The sequence below is a fragment of the Falco biarmicus genome, chromosome 1, assembly GCF_023638135.1.
Source record: "Falco biarmicus isolate bFalBia1 chromosome 1, bFalBia1.pri, whole genome shotgun sequence".
In the NCBI taxonomy this organism is placed as follows: domain Eukaryota; kingdom Metazoa; phylum Chordata; class Aves; order Falconiformes; family Falconidae; genus Falco; species Falco biarmicus.
In genome coordinates, this window is record NC_079288.1 from 335,413 (window position 1) to 359,278 (window position 23,866).

Below are 23,866 nucleotides of genomic sequence, written 5' to 3' on the forward strand. Positions count from 1 at the left end.
GGGGGTCCCGGCCCCAGCCTGCGCCCGGGCCCGGTGTGTCCTGTGGTGAATCGTGTGAAGGTGCCGCGGCTGCTCCCGGGCTGGGCGAGGGCCGGGCGGGCCGGGGGCCCGAGCGGGCGACTGGGTGGAGGGACGCGGCCCGGCCCCTCCGGGTCCCCTGCCCGCCTGCCGCGGCGGGGGAGGCCCGGGCCGCTGGCGGCCCCCCCCGGGCTCGCCCCGGGGGAGGTTTGCTGGCGGCTCAGCCCCGGGCCCGGTGGGGCGGCCGGGCCCGGCCCGGGGCTCCGGGGACTGGGCGGGGCGGGCGGGCGGTATTTATTGCTAAGTTATTGCCCGGGGCGGCGGGCCGGGCGGGCGTTATTTATTGCTGTACATAGTGTCCGTCCGCGGCCGCCGCTGTTTTGTACGTGACAATAAACCGCTTTCAAACAGCCGCCGCCTGGCGCTTCCTTGGGGCGCGGTCCGCCGTGGCGCGGGGGGGCGCTGCCGCACGTGGGGCGGTGGCGCCGGAAGTGGCGCACGAGCTCTCTGGCCGGCTAGCGGAAGCGGCGCGGCCCCGGGGCGGCAGGCGGCGGAAGCGGGGTGCTTCTGGGGTGATGGCGGCCGGCGGCAGCCTTAGCCGCTCGGAGCGGAAGGCAGCGGCGCGCGCCGAAATACTTCAGCAGGAGGAGCAGCGTGACCGGCGGAGACAGGTATGGCCTGGCCCGGCCCGGCCCGCCCCGCCGCCGCGGGCCGCCGTGACCACCCGTGTGTACCGGACAGGTGTCCCGCATCTGGAGGAAGCCGCCGGCGGAGCGCAGCCCCGAGGAGTGCCAGGTGCTGGCCGAGAGCGAGGACATCGTCCGGGAGCTGGAGCGGCGCCGCAAGCGGCGCGAGCGGCTGCGCCGGCGGCAGGAGGAGGTGGGCGGCTGGGGGAACAGCGGGCGCGGGGCCGCCGCTCGTCGCTGTGGGAAGCGGGGAGCAGGCCGCGGGCGGGGAGGGGAGCCCCACGCTCCGGGCGGGGCCGAGGCCACCGGGCTGGCGGCAGCGGGGCCGAGGCCACCGGGCTGGCGGCAGCGGGGCCTCGGTGAAACGCTGCTGCGGCATGTTATCGGGAGCGCCTCTGACCTGCGAGGCTGTGGCCTCCCGAGCCTGCTCTGCGCTTGTCCCCGCAGCAGTCGCGCTTCCAGCGGTTGCCAGATGCGCGTGTGTCCCGAACACGTGCGGTTTTCTGTATGTGTGCTGTGTGGGCACGGCACCTGGCAGGACGGGTCTGCACATTCTGCCATCCAGGAAGCTCTCCCTTGATCTTCTATGGGCAGCCCCCACCTTCTTTTATTTAGAAACCACTTCTGATAATGTTTCCACTGCTGTTTCTGGCAAGGCCCGTATTAAAACTTCCAGGGATCTTCCTGTGCCTTCCAATTCAGTGACGCATTGTATCTCAGAAACATGTGAACTTTCTCAGTTGTATTTTCTAGGTATGTGATGAGCCAGAGGAGTTAAAGAGAAAGGCTACTGAGCTGGCTGCTGCTGTTCGGAATGCCAAGCACCTTGTCATCTATACAGGAGCTGGGATCAGTACGGTAGGATTCTTTGGGGGTGAGCAGCTGTAGCTTTGGGAGCTCCTTCAGGAGTGTAGCAATGTTGTTTGGACTATTTTTATGATTTCCAAATGACTACATGATGTGTGTTACGAGTCTGGGATGCCGTGTTAACACTGCTGCACTGCAAACTGCAACGAAGACAACTGCTAGTTTGCATCTTGGGGTTGTGCCTGCTGCCTGAGAGATTCTGAGGCTGTGCCACCTCTGTGACTCTCTGAAGAATGTGCTTCTAAAAAAAGATTGCTAGTCTTACTTCATTCCAGTTAAATCCAGTTGGCAGCCAGTTATAGGTGGTGTTGCCCAGGGCTCAGTACTGAGGCCGGTTCTGTTCCGTATCTTTATCAATGATCTGGACAAGTGGATTGAGTGCACCCTCACTAAGTTTGCAGATGACACCAAGTTGGGGGGGAATGTTGATCTACTTGAGGGCAGGAAGGCTCTGCAGAGGGGTCTGGGCAGGCTGGACCGATGGGCTGAGGTCAGTTGTGTGAGGTTCAACAAGGCTCAGTGCTGGGTCCTGCCCATGGGTCACAACAACCCCATGTGATGCTGTGGGCTTGGGGAAGTGTGGCTGCAAAGCTGCGCAACAGGAAAGAGGCTGGGGGTGTCAGTCAGCAGTCGACTGAAGATGAGCTGGCAGTGTGCCCAGGTTGCCATGGAGGCCAACAGCATCCTGGCTTGTATCCTGGCCAGCAGGACCTGGGCAGTGATCCGTCTGCTGTGCTCAGCACTGGTGAGACCACACCTTGAATCCTGTGTTCAGTTTTGGGCCCCTCACTACAAGAAAGACATTGAGGTGCTGGAGCACAGCCAAAGAAGGGCAATGGAGCTGGTAAAGGGTCTGGAGCACAAGTCTTATGAGGAGCGGCTGAGGGAACTGGGAACTGGAGAAGAGGAGGCTAAGGGGAGACCTCTACAGCTACTTGCAAGGAGGTTGTGGCTAAGCGGGCATCAGTCTCTTCCCCCAAGTAACAAGCAATAGGACAGGAGCAAACAGCATCAAGTTGCACCTGGGGACATTTATATTGGATATTAGGAGAAATTTCTTCACTGCAGGGGTTGTCAGGCACTGGAAGAGGCTGCCCAGGGAGGTGGTTGGGTCATCATCCCTGGAGGTGTTTAAATGACGTGTAGACGCGGTTTAGTGGTGGGCTTGGCAGTGCTGGGTTAACGGTTGGACTCAATGATCTTAAAGGTCTTTTCCAATCTAAATGATTCTATGATTTTGTTCTGTGATTCAAGTCTCTTCAACTACTTTTGGTGTAAAACCTAAAACCAATTTAGCTAATTAATGTTGTCTGTGTTAATGGACAGGTAGGAGTATCTGATGGTTATCAGAACTTATGACAGTTTAAGAAATGTTTGGTTTCGGTGGCCTCTGGGAAAGTGGAAACCTGGTTCTGCCTCTTGTCACATGATAAACTTTGTCTGAACTCTGAGATGGGAACCTTATTTTCCTTTTTCTTCCTGCTAATACGGAGCAGGGTGTATGCGTACGACAAGTATTTTTGCTAAAGAATGCTGAGTGCAAGGTACCAGAAATCAGAGTCTAGGGAAAATAAGGAAAGGTTCAAGAATCGAGTTTTGTGTAGGGAAATGGGAAGTACCAAGGGTCAAGAGTTCTGGAGGGAATCCCTCGTGGTAAAATTTGAGAAAATAAATACTGGAGGTGAAAATGAGAGCTGCAAGGTAGAAGAGGTGCTAGAGAGAGGGAAAAAAAACATACGAAAAAGTTTTCCTGTGATTAGAGAGCTGCTGCATTAGAAAACTTGAAGTGAATGAAAAAGCATGTGTGAACGAGGTGTATCTGGCTCTCCTGAGTGAGACTGGGTTGATGTGTTTGTAGACAAGAGGTATGAACCATCCCATCAGGCATTGGTATTTTTCTGTCCTGGTAACACAGGCAGCTTCAATCCCAGACTACAGAGGCCCTAATGGCATATGGACGTTGCTGCAGAAGGGCAGGAGCATCAGGTAAGGAGACAAATTCTGATCTGTGTAGCAGAGAGCTGATACTGAAAGAGAGACTAACGGCAATTCCACCTTTCCCCCCCCGCCCTTGCTTCTTGTCAGGGCTACAGATCTGAGTGAGGCAGAGCCCACACTCACTCATATGAGCATTGCCTGCCTACACAAGCACAATCTGGTAAGATATTTTTTTTTCCACACATCACTTGTGTTCCTCTAAGTATAATAAGTAAAACCCAGCAGGGGAAAAAACCTTTTAGTGATATTGCCTAACCACTCTTTTTAGTTGGGTAGCTACATACCCTTGTGGGGGAAAAACATCTGTGCTCACGTGCAGCTTCATGAGGCTAGCTCCACACCATCGCTCTGGTAGTTTCTCCCCTGCTGCCTTTTCTTTAATACCTTGTATTTGCTTCCTGGTGAGGCTGGTCTGGGGACTTGGCTGTAAAGTCAGCCAGACCTCATAAAGCTCTGTGTAGCAGGTGGAGTCTTTTCATTTAGTTTTCGTAAAGGTCTGTTTTCCACACTTCCCTTCTGTTGGTTCTGCTCTGATGTACGGGGCTGTTTGGTGTGTACAGGGACATGTGCATCACCTGCATTTGAGTAATAACTTTTGGTCTTCTGTGTGTGTGTTAGCTCAATTTTTTATTATCTTCAAGGTGCAGCATGTGGTGTCTCAAAACTGTGATGGGCTGCATCTGAGGAGTGGGTTACCCCGAGCAGCAATATCTGAGCTTCATGGAAACATGTACATAGAGGTGAGTGGCCAGAACAGGATAAAGTTACTGTCTAGTGGCCTCACAAGAAGATAACAAACTATTTATGTATTGCTAGCTCCAGAAGAATTAGTACAAGGGCTAGCCTCTGCTTTGTTCCTATCTTCAGGCCATCAGGTTCGCAAGCAAAGTGTTCTGTTCAGCTCTGTAGCTTTTTCTCTACTTGCTAGAGCCTTCTGCTTCTGACTGCTCTTCCCCAGACCTCTGAAATCCCTTCTATCACATAGCCAACAGGCTCCCTGTAATTCCACTTGCTAGTCAAGGTTTTCCAAACTTCTCCAGCTTACCATCTGGTCCCTGATGATGCCTTCTGCTTCCAGTTTATTGTCTCCCAAAAGTGGTGGTTTTCTTCTGAGAGAAGTGGCTGGCTCCTGGCCTTTCACAGGCTAGATGCTAATGATATAACGGGTTTTTTATTTTTGTCCTGCACCAGGTCTGCACTTCCTGTACACCCAACAGAGAGTACGTGCGAGTATTTGATGTGACAGAGCGCACAGCCCTGCACAGGCATCACACTGGCAGGATGTGCCACAAGTGTGGGGCACAGTTGAGAGATACAATCGTCCACTTTGGGGAGAAGGGGACGTTGAGACAGCCCCTGAACTGGGAAGCAGCAACAGAAGCTGCAAGCAAAGCAGATGTGATTCTTTGTCTGGGTTCCAGCTTAAAGGTAACTTTAGAGACTCGGTGAAGATTGTTAGCAGCATTCCCTCTTGGTGATACACCTTGGTGCTGAGCAGTCTCCTCCCAAACAGACAACTGTAAACTCTGGTGTCAGGATTCGCCCACCATCTGTGATAGTCTCTCTTCCTCCCTCTTTCCCCTCCTGGTAATACATTCCTTTTCCTCTCGCTGATACAGTTCGCAGTTATGCGTACCTTTGGCTGTACTGACAGTCTCTGTTCTGTGGCAGGTCTTGAAAAAATACCCACGTCTTTGGTGCATGAGCAAGCCACCCACCCGTCGTCCAAAGCTCTATATTGTGAACCTACAGGTGAGAGCCTTTTGCCCGGGGTTGGAAGGGTTTGGGCTGAACGGCTGCTGCTGTGCGGTGAGCCTGGCTGCCTGGGAGCATGCAGGGGCCCCAGGGCGGCGTCTGGGGTTCCGGCCAGGGGGCTGCTGGCCCGTGCGCAAGACGCCCACAGCAGCGGCACTGGTGTCACCCTGCAGTGGACCCCCAAGGACGACCTGGCTGCCCTGAAGCTGCACGGCCGCTGCGACGACGTCATGCGGCTGCTGATGGCCGAGCTGGGGCTGCAGATCCCGCGCTACGACCGGTGAGCGGCGCGGGGCCACCTGCCCGGCGGCGGCCGGCCCGGGGGGTGGCCCGGGGCCGCCCGGCAGCTGCCGCCACACTCGCCCCTGTCTCCGCAGGGCGCAGGACCCCATCTTCGCGCTGGCCCAGCCGCTGCGGCCGGGGGAGGAAGGCACGCACTCACGGAAGCCGGTGGCCCCACCGCCGGGCGCCGAGCCGCCGCCGCGGGAGGAGCCGCCGCGGGAGGAGCCGCCGCCGCCCACTTGCCCCGGGGGCTGGCTGGGCCGCGGCTGCGCCAAGGGCGCCCGGCGGAGGAAGAGCCACTGAGGGCGGGCGGGGCCGCGGCCCAAGATGGCGGCGGGGGCGGGCGCGGGGCGGGGCGAGGCGGGCGGCGGCCCCGCTCGCTCGGCTGCGGGCGGGCGGCGCCGCCGGTGACAGCGCGGCCATGCTGCGCAACGGGGCGGCGGGCGGCGGCGGCCCCGCGGCGGGCGGAGCGGCGGTGCCGCGGCCCGTGCGCGTCTGGTGCGACGGCTGGTGAGTGGGCCGGGCGCCGGGGCCGGGCGGGCTGTCGCGCTGGCCGGGGAAATAAACGCTGTTGGCTGCGCTGGTGCCTCCGGCTCCTCTGTGATCGCGGCGGGCCGGGCCGGTGCCCGGGCCCTACCGCCGAGCGCCGTCGGGCAGGGCGCGAGGTCGGGCCAGGCGCCTCGAGGCGGCGGCGGGGAGCGCGGTCACCGGGGTGGCGGCGGGGCCGGCGGAGAGCGGCGCGGTCCCGGGCCCGCGGGAAGGTCACCCCCTGCAGCTGCGCGGCCCGGCGGCCCCCTGGGCTGAAGCGGGGCCGTTGTCTTTCTAGCTATGACATGGTGCATTATGGCCACTCGAACCAGCTGCGCCAGGCGCGGGCCATGGGGGATTACCTGATTGTCGGAGTCCACACGGATGGTAAGAGGTTTCCTCAGCTTCTCCCCCCGCACTGCCTGTAGAGCTGCACGGCACCGTGACCCCCGGGAGCGCAGGGACGCCCCGGCACCCCCAGGCTGCCTCCTGCCTCCCTGCCAGGCGTGGGGGCTCGGAACGAGAACCGTGTCTTTCCCGGGGCTGCCCCTTCCGCGCTGTCCGGGACGAGGGTTGAGGCTTTGGAGCTGGCAGCTGTTGCCTCAGGGGCGATCCATACTCCAAACCGGCTGAAAGTCGGTCTGGTTTTGTGGGTGTGAGCTGCAGAGCTGACACTCTGAAACAGGTTGCAGTGTGGAGAAAACTCTTTTGAAGCCCATCTGGAAGTTCAGTGCTGGGAACAGACTCGTGCGCATGAAGGTGGATTTTAAATGGGTTGTCGGATGCGTGTTTTCTACCGTGAACCAAGAGTAGCATGAAGCTGCTGTTTACAAGGGGAATTTCCCCTTGGGGGCTGCTGGGAGGCCCAGGTGGTCCCGTTGCCCCCCACCCCACAGGAGGTGTCGGCGCAGGGAGGCACTAGCGCCTTGTGCTTTGCGAGTGCGTTCCAGGGCCCTTGTTACACGCTTAGGAAATGTAACTGAATTAAAATTTTTTCTGATCTATTTGGGGTTTCCTTTTCTACCACAAACCAATTCCAATCTGAGAGTAAGCCTGCAGTGAAGTTCACCCACCTGTGAAATGAGTGAGGCTCCTGTAGGTGAGAGTCTTTGTAGCTGCAGTACATGCTTCTAACCGGGTTTTTCTGTTTCTTGCCCAGAGGAGATTGCCAAGCACAAGGGCCCCCCTGTCTTTACACAGGAAGAGAGGTACAAAATGGTGCAAGCCATCAAGTGGGTGGATGAGATTGCTCCAGGAGCTCCCTATGTCACCACACTGGAAACCCTGGACAAATATAACTGTGACTTCTGTGTGCATGGTGGTGAGTGGTATTCTGAGGTGATAGTTGTATTAACACAGTACCCCTGGGGCTTGTGTGCTCTTCATTTCTCTGCTGCAAACCAAGGAGCGTTCTGGCTAGGGTTAGCCATCAGGGCTACTTGGTGTGCACAGAGATCTGTCTTGCCAAACGCCTACACTGGGCAGTACGGCTACTTCTGCTCTTGTATTCTGGAGAAATGCTTCTGTGTGCTAGGCACCCTAAAAGCATCCAGATCCCTCAGTTTTAACTATCCCTTTCGCTTACAAAGGTGAAATGCATTGTCTGATGGTTATCCTGAGGCTGCCCTTAGCACTAGCAGGAATTGTGCACAGGGGAAAGTCATTACAAAACTTAAATGTGAAAATGCTGTTAAAAAGGTAAGTGTGCAGAAATACAATCATGTTTATATCTGCTTATCCTGGGATGAGATCAGATCTGAAAAGCTTCTCTCTCTTTATCCAGCTGATAAGCTGTTTGAGGGCTTAGCTGACTGTGTGGTCAGAGACCTAGTTCTTATTATGAACACATTTCAGTTTACAGTCACGGAAGAGCACCAGTGTTCTGAGGAAACATTCTTGCTTTTGTACTCTGTCCCTTTCTGGGACTGCTGCTTGTGTTCGTGCAGCCTCAGCCCCTCCTCCCTAGCCCTCTGAAGGTATTTTATTAGTTTAATCAGGAGTAGTCTTTGCACCCATTTCACGTATCGTTCCTCATCTGATCCCAGCCACCTGTTATCGATACGCCAAGTATTTCATTAAATGTAAATAAATCGTTAATCTTCTGTAAGATAGATAGGCTTTTTCACGTGGATGGGGTAATTATCGAATTCCTTGGTAACTGCCTGCTCTGAATGTGTTTGAGGTATGTGACCCCTTACCAGACTTGGTGAGAGATTATGGCAACAGAGAAGTGCTCGTGGCCTTTACTCCAGTTGCCCTGCATTTATCCCCTCTGCCAAATCATTCAGTGCTTCTCCCTGAATAATGCCCTTGCGTGCTGTAGTTTTGCCAGGCTGTGTTAGTGCAAAAGACAAGTTTTGAAATAGCTAAGCTTAACCGGGAAGGTGACAGGCAGCAAGCCTGCTGTTTCTGGCTCTCTCCTGGTGCACAGAGCCATGCTTGCAGGATGTTTTCTGTCCCTGTGCCCTGCGATGAGGGTATGGGGTTTTAGAAGAACTCCACTGCTTCCCTGAGCATGCCACCCGGCTATGAGAGAGGGTGAGCTTGTGAGCTGCCACCTGCGCTGTAAACTGGGTCTTCTGGCAAGCAAAAGCCAGCTTAGGTTTTCACTTGCGAAGATTTCATGCTATCACTAAAAGTATGTGAGAGGTGGTGTTAATAGAGTGAGCTGGGAACTGTGCCAAAGATGAACAGGAATTAACTCTGTAGAAGGGTGCTTGGTGTCACTGCAGAAGTGCCATCACTGAGGGGAAGAACTGGCTGTTGGAGGACTGTTTAATTGACTGAAAAAGTTGTAACAACGTAAACCAAGAGCTAAAACCAGTTCTAGAGAAGTTAAGGTGCTTTTTAACACCAAGGGTGATGGTAGCTGTTAACTGTCGTTCAGACAATAATTCATTCATGCCTGCTGCTGGATTCGCTACAAGGGCAACTGGCTCAGATTTTCGGGACTGTCTAAAAAGTGGACCAGATGGCTAATGGTGTTTAGCATCCAGGAATGTGCCTGTCTCCACAGACAGGGTAGTCTTGCAAACCCCTGGTGTTTCCATGGGTTGTGGGATGTATCCCTGTGTATGTGCAGGGATTTGGATTGCAGGAGTTCTCATCTGGTTTATGTGCCAGACATGTTCAGCTGCTGCTGTCGTTCTAAAATGGCTTTCATGCAGGAAGGCTTGGAGTGCAGTTCTGAGGCTTTTCTCTCTCTGTAGATGACATCACCTTAACAATAGATGGCAAGGATACCTATGAGGAAGTGAAGACAGCAGGGCGATACAGGTAACAGTTTACCTTCTTATCCTGTTTTGGACAGAGCTTCTGGGAGTTTGTGCCCTGAAGGGAAGTCAGGTGAAACACAGCTATATTCAGGTCACACTTCTAATTTTGCTGTAACGTGTGTCAGAACTTCAGTTGCTCCCACTGTTTTGGCTTTGGGAAGTGTTGCAGACCAGCAGCTGACTGGCAGGGCCTTCCTGCTCCTGGCAGATGCTGGCTCTGGTCTTGAAGCCTCCCTGGGAGTTAGCTCTGTTGGGAAGTCTGTGCAAGGTAAGTTTTCCTCGCATGAGCAGTTGCTAAGGCATGAAGAAGATGCAGAGGCTCTGCAAATGAAAGCTGTACTTGATTATATCAAGAGCAGGTAGAAGGAGGACTTTCTCAGGACTGCCCCTGGTTTGGATTTATCAGGTGTTGCAGGTGTTCCTGTGGTAATGGTGGGAAGAGGCACATGCTTCTGTGGCTTCTGCTTTATCCTTTGCTTGTCTCCCTGCAGGGAATGCAAACGCACCCAAGGTGTGTCCACTACCGACCTCGTTGGCCGCATGCTGCTCATGACTAAGGCTCACCACAGCAACATAGTGAGTCAGAGGCTTTGGGTGGGAGTTTGAAGTCCAGGGCATATGCCAGCTCTTCCCTTTTGCTGTCCCAAATGGCAGTAGAGCTCCTGGGTCTGGCTCCTGGGTGCACAGAGAAGTGACAAGCTGATTACAGGCAGTGGCAGCAAAACAACCTGCTTATGTTTGCTTAAGCCTGTGTGAGATTGCAGTGTGATCTCAGCCCATGCTGCTTCGGAAAGGTGTGGAGGGATAAAAGCTTTGATCCCTTGTGACTGGCGTGGGCTTCAGGAACATTATGGGTACTACAGGCGAGCCTATGGCTTCTCCCAGGGTGAAACTATGTAGTACAGCCACGTTGATCTGTTGGCCCTGTGCTGCCAGAATTGGAAAGTCCTCTTCCTTCCCACTGAGCTGCATGCTTCTGCCTTCTGCTGTCTCTAGTCTTACCAGACCTTTCTTGAATCTCCTCAGCTCACTACCTGGTAGATAGCTAACCTAACTAAAGGAAAATAAAATAAGTAGTTTGATGTTGGTTAATGAGTTGAATTGGCTTGATAAACAAGCAACCTAGTGGACGGAGTCACCTAGATAACAGCTGGGATGAGACAAGGGGCCCACAAGAGAATTCAGGAGTTGAGGGATATCTTTTAATGTGCTGAGCTGTTATACCAGCTTAGCTGTAATATCTAAGTTCACGTCAAGGTCTGGCACAGTGCTACTAGTTGTCTGCAGAGATCTGAGCCTGGCTCTAGTGGAGTGTCTTTGGAAGAAGGAGGGACGCTGTCCAGGCAGGGGTTACATAGTTGAGAGAGGATGTAGGTATGCAAGAACCACAGCTGCTGTGCGTTGCCAGACTGGGATCAGATAGGGGCACGTTTCATCTGACTCATGCTGGGACATGACTGGTTTAGATATTAACTGGTTTGTCAGCATTCAGTGCCAGGGATCAATGGTGTGCAGTCTGAGCCTGGGCTTCCTAGCACTTCTGCCATATGCAAGCATGTTCTTGGTTGGATGAGCTTAAACATTTTGACTCTTTATCTCCCTTCAGGATGAGGACCTAGACTATCGGAAGCACACTGACAACTTTGGGAAGGTAATGTGAGTTCTGGTTGTGGACGTCTGGTTGTTGTCCTGTCTGAGAAGGATTCCCGATGTGTTTTCTGGCCTGTGTTGCAGGCTTGGGTTTTTTCCCCTCACATTTAGTAGTAACGTCAGTAAATGTCTGCTGCCCCTGTGAAGTAGCTGCCTTAGTCAGTCAATAGACAGGTGTGGCCACACAGGGCCAGCGAGTGAACTGTCCTTCAGCGGCACCACAGGGCTGCTGCACCCACTGAGACTTTGCTGTTTTTCTAGCTTGCTTGTAAATTATTGCTGCTTTCTTTGGGACCCAAGTGCCCATAGTTCCAGCCTAGGAAGAGCCTCCGTGGATGCTCCTTTTAGTGCTGATGTTTTTAAAGGTGTTGCATTAGGTCTGGGAAGCATTCACATAGCAGGCACGTAGCTAGCATGCTGTACTGCAGATTTCACGTGGTTGATCTTCAAGTAGCAGAGCAGTCCTCCTGGGGTTCTCTGCTGTCGTGTCCAGCTTGTATCTTGGGCTCTCTCTACAGAGCTATCGGCCCCTGGGCAGGGGTTGCTTGTTGTTCGTTTTTTTTTTTCTCCCTGGCTGTTGCATTGTCCCTCAGTGAGCACCTGGACCTACAGCTTGAGTAAGTCCTTTTTTACACACAGGGGCTTTGCTCACCAGGCTGAATCATCCTCTCTGTTCCCCACCATGTTGGGTTTTTTGAGCAGGCTTTATGGGGCTTGTTGGTCTGGCGTGGCTGTTTCCTGGTGCTTGGCTTTGGGGAGAGTGTCTGGGCACCAGGTACCCTGCATGACCCCTGCCAGCTGAGCCCCCTTCTGCATGCTGCCGTGTGTATGGCTTGCCCTGGTCGAGTTGCCTTTGTTCTTTCAAGGCTGGTAGACCAGCTAGTTTTAGGGGAGCAAAGCAGGTGCCGGAGCGGCTGACTCGGTGGCTGTTTCCAAAACTGCCACGTGGTGGGGATAAAGCTCCGTTTTCTGTTTCTCCGGCGCTGGGATCTGGCCCTTGCTGGGGGTGTGGGCGATCCCCTCCCGGCTAGGCACCCGTCAGCCAGGTCAGTGGGTAGCTGCCTGAAGGCTTGAGAAGAGTGTAGGTAGGTTGTGTGTTGTCTCCCTTAGTAAGCCTTGCCTCTCCTGGAACTTCGAGACTGCCCTGTTGCCTTCCTCCTTCCTGAGCTTTCTTCTCAGCATCTCCTTAGCTGGCTGTTGAGGGGACTATTTAGACTGTTTGGCAGAACAAAAAGGGGGTTTGTGAGATCACATAAATGTCTGGTGCCAGGAATTTAGAAGGTCCAAGCTGCTAAGAGTTGTGATACTTGGTAGCAAATTAAGGCTAGAAATTGCCTGCAGCAGTGTTCTGTGTGTTGGCTAAACCCCTTCCCAGAGCCTGAAAAGGAAAAGTGTGGCGTGTGTTTTCCCAGGGGCCAAAAGGGCACAGTCCCTGGACTGGTGTCTCACAGTTCCTACAGACATCTCAGAAGATAATCCAGTTTGCATCAGGGAAGGAACCACAGCCAGGGGACACGATCATCTACGTGGCTGGAGCCTTCGACCTGTTCCGTATCCTTGACTCTTGTTTTGTCAGGAAAGTAGTTGTTTGATGTTTTTGTGTTTTGAGGCAGCAGATTAAGATATTTGCCTCTCTCCCCTCCCCCCCCCCCCTTCTTTTTTTCCCTGTATTTCTCTCTGTATGTGAGGGAGGACACAGGAGTTCTTACTGTCAGTTTCTCAGTCACAGGACACTGAGAAAGGAGCTATAGCTCCTCTCTAGAGAGATTTGTGGCTTTGCAGGGTTTCAGGAAGACAGTTGGACATCTCCATGCTCTAGTGATCACACTGTAGTCCCTCTTGAGGACTGGCTGTCGTAGAAGAGTGACTGCACAGGGCAACTGGAGCAGACACTTTGTCCCTGCGACAGTCTTTGAGTCCTTGTGCCAGAACACCCGAAACAAGTAGAAATTCTGGACAGAGGCAAAGTTGAGTCCCTATAAGGTGGAGCTGAAAAGATGTCTGGCTTTGCCCTGAACCTCCAGAAAGTGGAGCCCAAGAAGGAAGAAAGGCCATAGGCAGAGAGTAACACAAAAATAAAGTCCTTGGGATTCCTGTCTCCCACTGTCGTTTTTCGGTGCATCTGTCTGTGTCTTCTTTTCCCTCTTTTCAGTGTTAGCTTCAGTTCCTTAAATAGGTCTACAGATATTGGGCATGTAGATTTCCTGGAGAAGGTTCACCAGCTGGCAGAGAAACCCTACATCATTGCTGGGCTGCATTTTGATCAGGTCTGTATATAACATGGTCCAAAGACAGAGCAGCTTGGCCCCTGTTCTTTCTGAAACAAGCAAGCTGTGCTTGTCAAAACAGGGTTTTCATGTTGGGAGAAGGGCATTGCTTTGTGTCTCTTCTGATTGTGCCTGGTGCTTTGCTTTAGGAAGTAAATCGCTACAAAGGGAAGAACTATCCCATCATGAACATCCATGAGAGAACACTCAGTGTCTTGGCCTGTAGGGTAAGAGTCTGTCGGGTAGGTGCCTCTGTGCTGTTCCAGAAATTGCCCGGAGCTGTGTGGCGTTCACCTGAAGCCAACAATTTTGCATGAGTTCTTTGGCATGCACTGAGAAGGCAAAGACAAGGGTGATCGTTTTGGCTACCAGAGGTGCTGGCGTGCTCTTGGGAAGGATTGCTAGGCTCCTCTCATCCTGGCTGACCTGAGCTGTTGAACTTTTCCATCTCCGTTCCACTGGCACTGAAGAGGCAGGATGCCTTGCAGAGCACTGCTCTATTTGTGCAAAGACAGATATGTTGTAGAAAACTCTCTGCTACCTGCATCAGGGGAGAAAATACCTGGGAATGAAATGTGGGGAGGCCCAGGAATGTGTGCCCTGAGAAACTAACTTTTGGGTTTGCTTATAGATGCACTACCAGAAAGCTTATACTTTAGTGGAGAAAAAAGATGCTGTGTGACAAGCAGTGACTACTAAACCCACTTTCCTGTTCCCTTATTTGAGTTCTGAACTCTATAATCAGCTGACCTGCTCAGGTCTGTTTGGGAAGCAGGCTGGCCTCTGTTTTGGGGTTGTGTTTTTGTAGGTTTTGGGGTTTTTAAATCTGGACTCTACCTGGTTTCTTTTCTAGTATGTCTCGGAAGTGGTGATTGGAGCCCCATACGCTGTCACTGCTGATCTGCTGGATCACTTCAGGGTGAGAGTCTTGGCATATAGATGGACGTGAAGGTGTTGCTGTGTGATGTGCTTAGGGAGCTAAAGTGGTGCAGGAAAACACAGGGATGTAGAAGAGAGATGGTCCTGCTCAGCTGGATTACAGGGAGTTCCAGATGCCCTGCCAAGCCTGGTACAGGAGAGGTGGCTTTGCTCGTCTCCAGGCTGTGCAGCAGTGAGGGCAACACAGGGAAAGTTCCTGTCATCTTTTTGGATCCTGTCAGTGACTTTATGTCCTTCTCCAGGTAACACTTGTATGTCACGGGATGACTGAGGTGGTGCCAGACAAGGACGGTTCTGATCCATACGAGGTAAGCTACTAGCTGATGTTGTCTGTGCTTCTTTGTCAGTATTTCATAGATACAGCATGCTTGGCTTTGTGTTCCTGAGCTGAGAATTTGTATTGCAGAGGATGCTACCCAAGCAAGTCCTTGGCAGGTGATGCTGGTTTTCATCCACCCCTGCCTGAGGGCAGCTACTTGGAGCAAAGCTTGTAAATTATTCACCACAGCTCTGTTTTTAGTCACTGTTTTATTTTGCCTGTTTCTGATGCTTTTATGTCAGAGTGAGAAGCCCTGTAATCTTTGCTCTATGCCAGTCCTGGGCAGCTCCCATATACATTAAGCTTTGCTTTCAGTAATTATTTATTCTGCCTCCTAGGAGATCATTTTGTATTGTGCCTGGCCAGGTGCCCACAGGGACCTGCCGTGACTTCTGCTCAGCTTTCACTACTGAGCTGTAGACCCAGAGGTCCTGCGTGTTTTTCACAGCTGAGTTTGCTGTGTTTGTTCACAGGAACCGAAGAGACGTAGCATCTTCCAGCTGGTGGACAGTGGCAGCAACCTCACCACAGATTTGATTGTGCAAAGAATCATCAAGAACAGGTTGGCTTTCTTCTTCATCTTCCACTTCTGTTGCATACTGTTCCATCCAGCTTGGCGGAGGACTAATTAATAGGACAGGAAGAGAAGGGGTTATCTAAAGGCACAGAGTCAGTTAACTGGTCCTTCATCTTTCATAGTTTGGGCAGGTTACTTAGATGTGGATGTACTGGACTCTACAGGAAAAGGAACAGCTAAACTCTGCTGTCAGAATGCGCTTTGGAGCACGTTTTATTTTTCTTCCTTCTCTATTATTGATAACATTTCCTTGATGTATTCTTGGGGAAGGAAGCATGTTGCTTCTTTCAGAGCTTTGCTCTTTTAGGCCTGAGCCCTTCACCTGCAGTGACCTTGGCTCAGGTCAGCGATAAACTAGATTTTGCTATTACGGCACTAAGTGGTCTGTCCCAGGACAGACCAAGCTCAGAACAGCAGCATCTTCCACAGGGGGAGAAACAGGTGTCTGACCAGTGTGGGAGCCTGGAACTTCAGAGTGACGGTAACAGCCGTGGGAAGCTCTGGGTACTGACTCTTGAAGAGGAGTCCAGGGGTTACTGGTGAGGTTTCTGAAGTACTCTTAGGACAAAGCAGCGTAGGAGGAACCAGTGCTCCCATGCTCCAGGTGCTTTTAGTCTACTAGAGATGGATGGATGAGAATCATGTGGCATTTTGTGATTGATGCAGGCTGGAATTTGAAGCTAGGAACCAGAAGAAGGAAGCAAAAGAGCTGGCTGTGCTGGAGGCCATGAAAAGACTGGAAGATGAGAAGCACTAGGCCAGCAGAGTGGACACATGGGTCACAGAGTGCTGCAGCCTCACCCTTTTGAGAAGCAGACAGCTCTTTGAGGGGGGACCCCGAATGGGGACACTGCTGCTGGCATGCAGGATGTGCTGTCCTACCCTTTTCTGTCCTAGCTCCTCCTGCACTAATTATGCAGCTGTAATGAGTTGGGATCCTGCTGCCTAGTTTTTCCTCAGTTAATCAGCGCCCATCCCCTTTCCCAGGAGAAGAGTTGGCAAAAGAAAAAAAAAAAAGCAGTTTTAATTATAACTAATGTTTTAACATGTTGATGTGCTTTTACCTTCTGCCATTTCTGGCTTTTAGTAGGAGGGAAACGGAGCAGCTGCCCAGGCCCTCTGGCCCTCCACCTTTGGCTGTCCTGACCAGTCTGCGTTCCAGGGTGGCCCTTTGGGCAGTGGTGTAGGGTGGCTGGACAGGCTGGGAAGAGTGGCCTCGGCCTTCCCAGGGAAAGGACATGGCACCTGCAGTTCCTCCTGTGAGTTTTCGGTTAGGGACACCAGGCCATCGGTGTGCTGGCTGCTGCAGGTCCTGACGGGTCCTGTGCTTGGGGGTTCGCTGTGCCGCCTCTCCCAGCTGCTGCCTCTGCACAGATACCAGACCCAAAGCTACTTTGGGTTTAGCTGGATAAAGCCTCTCTCCGCTGTCACTGGGGCCAGCAAATTGTTTGCTGCCCCAGTAACAAGCAGCAGTATGGCACCTGGCAGCACAGGGACCCTCGATTTTGTGCTTTCCCTGGTGGGTTGAGGCGTTCCTCTGCACAAGAGGAGTGGGAACTCTGTGGGCTTTTGCCAAAGGCTGTTCCTGTTGTGAGGCAGTAGTGCCAGGTGTTGCATGTAGGCCTTGCTCGGAGCTCTGCTTGCTGCTGCTGCCAGAGCCCAGCTTGTGCCTGACGGTTACCCAAGGGAGGGACCTTGTCAGCTGAAGTCTCATGGTGGCTCATGAGGGCTGACATGCAGCACACATGCCCCTGTGGGGAGGTGCGGGGCCTGAAGAAATGGGTGCTGGGCTGAGCCCCTTTCTGCCTCTTACATTCCAGGGTGCTGTGGTGGGTGTCCTGGGCCGCTCCCTGCGCCATGTTGTACAGTCTTTCCGTGCCGGTTCTGTTGTCCTCTCTGTTGTAAACTTATGTTGCTGATCACTAATAAAATGTTGAAGAGTTTTGTGTGTTGGTCTCTTTGGGGCTTGAGCCTGGGTAGCAGAAGGGGGGCAGACCCCCCGCTGGAGATTCTTCAAGCAGCAGCTTTTCCCTGGAGCTGTGGGTGGGAGCCAGGAAGACACTGCTGTGCCCACAGAACAAGCATGTTGGCTTTGGAAAGCCCAGTCTGAGCGCTGGGGCATGTTGGGTTTGTTCTGGTACAGGGGATAGGGATCACTCTGGCTAGAAGCCATTTGTTCTCCTTGTGGGAGGAGGTTTTTTCCTGAATCCTCTAGAAAATTGGTCTAGACAGTGTGAGGGAGGCCTTAGCTTTACTGTGTTTTGGCGTTTTATGCTTTCTGGATTCTAAAACAGCAGCACAATTGGCACTGGAAAGGTGAGTGTCTCAGCAGTTCACCAGGCAGGTGACCATGGTGCGTGCAGAGGGTGGAGGTGACCTGAATTCTGCTGCTGGCTTCATGTATGCCAAAGCAGTGTCTGCGAGCAGTTGTGGTGGGTCTGTCCTGCTGCCTGGAGGGGCTGCAGTGGGGTCTGATCAGCTGTGGAGTGTGGGGTCTCATGGCTGCGTAGTTGCTAATCCCAGAGCCTGTGTTCATTACCGAAATGCCAGTACACTGATGTGTTATCTGTGACGAGCCAAGACACCCACCCATTGGGGAGCACTCCCTGCCGAGCACCAGGCTGGAGTGACTGCAGAACCTGGAGCCTCCTGCCCTCCTTGATGGAGCCCCTCGGGTGCCTGCGGCAGGAACGGCAGCCCCATCCCCACGATGTGGTGAGCACAGGCGATACTGCGTGTCTGCTCATCCAAGGCTCCTCACAGACGGTTGCCCCTGCAGGCCCAGGCAAGCCCTTGCTGCTGCTGCTGCTCTGCTGCTGTGTAGAGGCTGCTTCACTGCATCTCCAGGCAGGACCAGGGTTTTGCCCTCCCTGACCTCCCACTGCTGTTGGGCAGCTCGGGGACCTGCCCCGACCAAACCGGGCTGGCAGGACCGCAGCGCTCCGGGGCCACCGCCTCCATCGCCAGGCGGAGGCCCTGCCCTCTCGGGGCGGTGGCGCCCGCGGGGAAAGAGCCGCTCGCTGCCCGGGCCGCCAAGGGGCTCTGCCCGCCGGGACCGGGTAAGACTCGGGGCGCGCCCTGGCATGGACCCTCCCGCGCCCCGCAGAGCCGTCCTCCGCCGCCGCGTCCCCCCCCGCCGCGAGCACCGACCCCGACCGCAGCGGGACACGGGACACCGGAGAGGCGGTCGCACGTTTATTGAGGGCGGCCCAGCCGGGAGCGCGGCCGGCGGCGGGAACCGGCGCCAGCCCCCCTCGCCGCCGGCTGGTGTAACGGGCCATCACTCCTTGAACTTCCACTCCTGCCGGCACATGGGGCAGTGCTGCTGGACCTGCTGCGAGTTCAGCCACTTGAGGATGCAGTGCATGTGGAAGCAGTGCGAGCACTGCCCCCACACCAGCGGGCAGTCGTCGCCGGGCACCTTGCCTGCGGCATGGACAGGCCGTCAGGCCCGGCGCGGACGGACCGCTAGGCCCGCCCGCCCGCCCGCCCGCCCGCCCGCCCGGCGCCGCACTCACAGTCGGGGCAGCAGCCGTTGAAGGCCATCCGGCAGATCCCGCAGTTCTCGTCGTTGGCCACCCACAGCCAGGAGGCCACGCCGTGCCAGGTCCGCACGCGCACCCGCATCGCGCTGCCACCGCCCCGCCGGAAATCCCGCCCCCGCCCCCAAGGCCCAGCGCACAAGCGCGCGCGGCTGCCGCGCCTTTGCCGCTGGCCCCGCCTTTTCCGCTTCCGGCGTCGGCACAGCGCGGCCGGAAGTGCAGGCCCCGGAGCGGAGCCGCCATCATGGCCGACAAGATGGACATGTCCCTGGACGATATCATTAAGCTCAACCGGAGCCAGCGAGGGGCTGGCCGGGGCGGTGGCCGGGGCGGCCGGGGCAGGGGTGGCGCCACCCGCGGGGGCGGGCCCGGCCGGGGCGGCGTGGGAGCCGGGCGAGCGGGAGGCGGCGGCCCCGTGCGGAACAGGCCGGTGATGGCCCGGGGCGGCGGCAGGAACCGGCCCGCGCCCTACAGCCGGGTAGGGAGCGCGGCGGGGCGGGTGGGGAACGTGGTCGCTCGACGGGCTTGGCGGCGGGCTGGGGAACCAGGCCCGGGCCGAGCGTTCGGCGCGGCGGGGCGGGCGGCGGTGGGCTGGGGCGGGGGGACCGCGGGGTGGGGGGCGGGCCCGGCCGGCGGCCCTTTGTCCGCTCCTGGTGGGGGGTGCGGCGTGGCCGGCGGCGGCCTGTGGCCCGCGGTGCCCCGGCGCCAGTCACCGAGGTCCTGGTTTCGTTGCAGCCGAAGCAGCTCCCCGAGAAGTGGCAGCACGACCTGTTCGACAGTGGCTTCGGGGCGGGGGCCGGCGTGGAGACCGGCGGGAAGCTGCTCGTCTCGAACCTGGACTTCGGTGTCTCAGACGCAGACATCCAGGTAGGGGCTGGGGAGCAGCACCGCTGGGTACGTGGGGGCGGTTCGCCGGGGGTTTCATTCATAGCGTCGGGGTGGGGCACACATGGCGCCCGCGGGAGCTCCGCAGGTCCCGCTGCTTTGTGTGCCCGTAACGGAAGATCCTCGAGTGAACTAGCTCTGCAGGCGTGATGGGTTTGTGCCACCAGTGTCTGTCCTGCAGCGGTTCTGGTCATCCTGAGGGGGCTGCGATTTAGAAAAACTGCTGTCTTCTGCAGAGCGGCAGCCAATTACATTGTGAGTGACTCTGCCGCAGCGCACGCAGGAAGGTGCTGCTGTTTGTCTGCATCCAGCTGTGACTGGAGAATTTACAGTGAACTGTGTGAACTCTTAGGTCTGCATAGTTGCAGAAGTTTGTAACTGCACCGTGTGTATACCTATGTGCTCTGCATTTATGGGATCCACTCTCACAGCATTGTTAAGGTCATGTTCTGCTGAGCATTGAGGTGTTCCTGTGGATGCATCCATTGGTATAGCTGGGAAGATTTATTTGTGGGGGAGAGCTCGCTTGCCTGGTGTTGTGAGTGGTTTAGTCACTTAAAGAGTGACCCAGGGAAGGGGGCGAGATGCACCATCACACCTAAGCTGCAGCATCTGTGGTACCTGGTGCATTAAGTCTTCTAGCCAAGTTACTTGTGGTCGTATCCCTTGTTTCAGGGATCCTTGGGTGAGAACCTGCTGGATTCTTTCAGTTGGGTGTACGGTACCATCCGTCTCTGTGGCTGCGCAGGTCGGGAGGGGTTGAGGCATGGTGCTCCCACCTGGCCGTGAGGACATGGTTACGAGTGGGCAGCAAGTTGTGCAGAAATAAACGTTTGCAAATACCAGGTGCGTTCCCACTGAGGGCTCTGCTGGCGTGGTTATGCTGCAAAATGCTTCGTTTTAAATCAGCTTCTGGTCCTTGCCAGGGAAAACCAAACAACTTTTATGCTTTCTTCATTGGTTAATTCATTCCAATTCCTCTACGTGCTGCGCTGGCTGCGCCTGGGGAATTGGAAGTGAGCTTTTTCAGGTCACCTAGTTACTGGGTAATATGCTTAAAACCACCTCTTTTCCTCATATAAGTTCAGATTTGGTTTAAATAAGTTTTTTTGTTGTAGTCAGGCCCTGATGTTAAAAAAAAAAAAAACAACAACAAAAAAAAACCACCTCAGTTTAACCAGCTCCTGCACTTTGTGCAGCAGTTGGGATTCACTTTTCCACTGCTGGCTTGGGCTGAGGTATGGACAAAACCTCCACCTATGATTTATTTAGCAGCAAAGCTGACCTAATGACTTTGCACCTATTTGTTACTACCCATCACATAATTTAGTGCTGCCTCAGATGTGGTGATTGCTTTCTTTGTTTCTATGCTAATTGCGTCATTAACATGGTACATCGCAGCTTCAGTGGTGTACAGGCAGGAACCAGTGGCTGGAAGGAACTTTGAATGCACGTTGCTCTTGGAGGAGCTGTGCAGCATCTCTCCCTGGGCATTCACTGCTGCTTGGGGGGAACCCATGTCACCTGCAGGGCCAAGAGAAGCTGGCTCTGGAAAAATGGCTGAGCACCACCTCACCTGTGCTGCGCCCTGTTCCAGAAAGCTTCTATTGAGTGCCATGTAACATTTACCTCTGCTGAATAAGCACAAGGGAGGAGCTGGCCTGCAGCCCTGCCTGATACACTTCTTGCTTAGGAAGTGGGAGAACATGCATTGTGCTCCATCAGATGCTTGGGGCAGTAGTTCACAGAGACAGCTGCGTGGCAGTCGGGCTTTGCAGCAGATACTGTAGAAGGTGGCCTGTCCCTCTGGGCACTCGGCAGCTCTGGTGTAGGTGTGGAGCTTCTGAGGCATGGGGTATAGCAGAAACTGGCAAAGGCAAGGTGTCCTTGTTGACTTTGCAAATGCAGCACCAGTGAAACAAAATTGATGGCTCCATTGCTGCCTTTTCACTTCCATCCTTTGTGAAGGTAAATGACATACTTCAGTAGAGGACTTTCCTAACCTCAATTTTTGGGTATATTCCTCATGGGCTGTGTTTTTAAATTGCACCTTGTCTAATGAAGACTTAAAAGACAAAAAATAGAAATGCACAGCACAATGAAACTGTGATCATCTCATGAATCCCTGTGTTCACACAGATCATTTCTCCTCTATGAAGTGGATTAGGGTCTGGATTATTTTTAAATAGTCACCCCATTGACTCAACCTCAACAAAAAGACCCACAGTTTCCCTGGGAAATGAAACAGGTCAGCATCCCTTAAGCCTGCTTCGCTGGCTATGAACGTGCACCATGCAAGTGATGAAGTCCTGCCTGTTTTTGCCACCTGTGGCAACTTTCTGGAACACTTCTGATGGGCTTGTGCTCTCCTCTTTCATCAGCGCTTTTCCTGAGTTGTCAATGATGTTTTTGAAAGGCACCTGCAGTTGCTGAGAGTGGCTGTGTATGGGGAGCGGCCAGCGCTGTCTCTTGGCTGTGCACTGTTTGCAGTGCTGATAGATGTGTACGCTCTTCTCCCTCTCTTAGGAGCTCTTTGCAGAGTTTGGGACCTTGAAGAAGGCAGCTGTGCACTATGATAGGTCTGGCCGCAGTCTAGGGACAGCAGACGTGCATTTCGAAAGGAAGGCAGATGCTCTGAAAGCAATGAAGCAGTATAATGGAGTCCCCTTGGATGGTGAGTCCATGTGGCCATCCCCATAACGCGCTTTGCTGGCTGGCTGGAGCAGCCCGTGTGCCCATGTCCCCGCGCACAGGCTCACAGGCTGCTCTTCCTCCAGGGCGTCCCATGAACATTCAGCTGGTCACATCACAGATCGACACACAGAGGAGACCAGCACAGAGGTGAGATGCCGTATGGCCATGGGAGTCACTGTGCCTGGTCGGCGTGGGGTGGGAACATACTGAGCCCCTCTCTGTGCAGGAAGCATGGATCCCTCTCCTGTTCAGCAAACTTCTGCCTCCTGTGTGGGTTAACTGGAACGTGCTAAACCAGTCGCTTTTTAAAAATCACAGTGTAAACAGAGGTGGCATGACCAGAAACCGTGGTGGTTCAGGAGGATTTGGTGGTGGAGGAGGCAACAGGCGAGGTACTCGTGGTGGAAACAGAGGGAGAGGCAGAGGAGCTGGAAGAACTTCCAAACAGCAGCTCTCCGCAGAAGAACTAGATGCACAGCTGGATGCTTACAATGCCAGGGTAAGTGCTGTGTGGGTGCTGTCTGCAGGCTCCCCACAGCATCTCATTCTGGGAAACACTGGCAGCCTGGAGCCAGCCGGAAAGAGAAAGCATTTTCTCCAGGTCACTGGAATAAAACAGTCTCCCTCTAAAGCTGAGCAGTACCTGGGTCCAGTAGTTGGCTTTACTTTTCAGAACACTTTGTCAACTGCTGTTACTGACAGCCAAGAAACAGCCCCTTCCCCAGCTCCCTGGGGCCGGTGTAGGGCAGGCTGTTTCAGCACCGCAGAGATAATGGGGTGCAGAAAGGGGAAAACAAAGAAAAACCCTGGGGTGCTAGTGGAGGCAAGGCCAGTGACACTGGTGGCAGATACAAGTCCTTACATGTGGAGCCACGCGCATTGTTTGCTGCTTTCAGAAGCAGCTCAGATGTCTCTGCCATGGCCAGATTAAAATTTCAGTAGAGGACCCAGGTCACGTGTATGCGACAGCAGTGGGGTCTGTGTCATAGGAATAGGATAGAAGGGAGGTGAGAGATGGAAGAAACGGAATGAGCAGAATTTCAGAACAAGATCGCATGGGGAGGGGAAGTGCAGTGGGGCAGTTCGCAGTTGCACCTCTGTGTGCTGTGGGGGGGTCAGCTGTGCCCAGGCTGGCACCAGAACGGGCTGTGGCCCGATGCGCCATCCCTGGTGGGCAATGGCTGTGGTCTGTGGCAGTGTGAGGGCTGGCTGGGCGGATGGCATTGTGGGGTGTGCGGTGACGGCTGCTCTCTCTTCCAGATGGATACCAGCTAAAGCAGCGGGCACCGTGCGCAGGGAAGGACTCCGATCTCGCTCCACGCTCCCTGGCAGGGGCCGCGGCTGTAGCTACTAATACTGAGGACGGGATTTGTTTTACTTTTACGTTCTGGGATAGGTTTTAAACTCCTGTAAAGGTTTTTTTTAATTCTGAAGCAGACCTGTTTTGTACCGAGTTATTTTTGGGATAAATTTTACTGGTTGACTGTTGGGCCGAGGTGGCTTTTACACCTTTGCCGTAATAAAATAGAACCGTGTCTAGAGCTGTGGACGCCTACTCCGCGCCGCCCTGCCCGGCCCGGCCCG

At 54.4% G+C, this 23,866-nt stretch overlaps 3 protein-coding genes across 10 annotated transcripts; 2 read left to right on the top strand and 1 right to left on the bottom strand.

Moving 5' to 3' along the window:
* The first annotated feature begins 517 nt into the window (after positions 1–517).
* On the top strand, positions 518–17,103 carry LOC130141259 (ethanolamine-phosphate cytidylyltransferase-like). 7 transcript variants are annotated; one of them, XM_056322081.1, is made up of 21 exons: positions 533–689; positions 760–897; positions 1,458–1,562; positions 3,487–3,557; positions 3,657–3,729; positions 4,211–4,309; positions 4,761–4,997; positions 5,241–5,321; positions 5,440–5,604; positions 5,702–6,116; positions 7,294–7,455; positions 9,344–9,410; positions 9,901–9,985; positions 11,016–11,060; positions 12,472–12,610; positions 13,244–13,326; positions 13,476–13,568; positions 14,180–14,245; positions 14,508–14,573; positions 15,058–15,146; positions 15,828–17,103. In XM_056322081.1, the coding sequence occupies exons 1-21, from the start codon at positions 594–596 to the stop codon at positions 15,916–15,918; spliced, it is 2,466 nt and encodes an 821-aa protein (XP_056178056.1). In that variant the 5' UTR covers positions 533–593; the 3' UTR covers positions 15,919–17,103. The 7 variants fall into 7 exon arrangements, with proteins under 7 accessions (XP_056178093.1, XP_056178056.1, XP_056178065.1 ...); XM_056322090.1 differs by having other exon boundaries at positions 13,476–13,553; XM_056322099.1 differs by lacking the exon at positions 11,016–11,060.
* Positions 17,104–17,178: 75 nt separating this feature from the next.
* Positions 17,179–18,838, bottom strand: ANAPC11 (anaphase promoting complex subunit 11). 2 transcript variants are annotated; one of them, XM_056322161.1, is made up of 2 exons: positions 18,680–18,806; positions 17,179–18,495 (listed from the first exon to the last, which is right to left on the bottom strand). In XM_056322161.1, exons 1-2 carry the CDS (start codon positions 18,786–18,788, stop codon positions 17,675–17,677), a joined length of 930 nt encoding a protein of 309 aa, XP_056178136.1. In that variant the 5' UTR covers positions 18,789–18,806; the 3' UTR covers positions 17,179–17,674. The 2 variants fall into 2 exon arrangements, with proteins under 2 accessions (XP_056178136.1, XP_056178145.1); XM_056322170.1 differs by having other exon boundaries at positions 18,382–18,587; positions 18,680–18,838.
* Positions 18,839–18,851: 13 nt separating this feature from the next.
* On the top strand, positions 18,852–23,823 carry ALYREF (Aly/REF export factor). Its single transcript, XM_056322147.1, has 6 exons — positions 18,852–19,181; positions 19,439–19,570; positions 22,115–22,262; positions 22,366–22,429; positions 22,601–22,781; positions 23,543–23,823. Exons 1-6 carry the CDS (start codon positions 18,948–18,950, stop codon positions 23,555–23,557), a joined length of 774 nt encoding a protein of 257 aa, XP_056178122.1. The 5' UTR covers positions 18,852–18,947; the 3' UTR covers positions 23,558–23,823.
* Positions 23,824–23,866: the final 43 nt, after the last annotated feature.

What these genes read in the sequence shown, in the direction of transcription:
- LOC130141259 (XM_056322081.1), top strand. Translation starts at nt 594, where the DNA reads ATGGCGGCCGGCGGCAGCCTTAGCCGCTCGGAGCGGAAGGCAGCGGCG. An exon ending in ACACTGACAACTTTGGGAAG is followed by an intron (nt 11,061 to 12,471) that starts GTAATGTGAGTT and finishes GTGTTTTCCCAG; the next exon opens with GGGCCAAAAGGGCACAGTCC. An exon ending in TGGAGCCTTCGACCTGTTCC is followed by an intron (nt 12,611 to 13,243) that starts GTATCCTTGACT and finishes ATAGGTCTACAG; the next exon opens with ATATTGGGCATGTAGATTTC.
- ANAPC11 (XM_056322161.1), bottom strand. Translation starts at nt 18,788, where the DNA reads ATGCGGGTGCGCGTGCGGACCTGGCACGGCGTGGCCTCCTGGCTGTGG. An exon ending in CAACGGCTGCTGCCCCGACT is followed by an intron (nt 18,496 to 18,679) that starts GTGAGTGCGGCG and finishes CTGAACTCGCAG; the next exon opens with CAGGTCCAGCAGCACTGCCC.
- ALYREF (XM_056322147.1), top strand. Translation starts at nt 18,948, where the DNA reads ATGGCCGACAAGATGGACATGTCCCTGGACGATATCATTAAGCTCAAC. An exon ending in TAATGGAGTCCCCTTGGATG is followed by an intron (nt 22,263 to 22,365) that starts GTGAGTCCATGT and finishes CTCTTCCTCCAG; the next exon opens with GGCGTCCCATGAACATTCAG. An exon ending in CAGAGGAGACCAGCACAGAG is followed by an intron (nt 22,430 to 22,600) that starts GTGAGATGCCGT and finishes TAAAAATCACAG; the next exon opens with TGTAAACAGAGGTGGCATGA.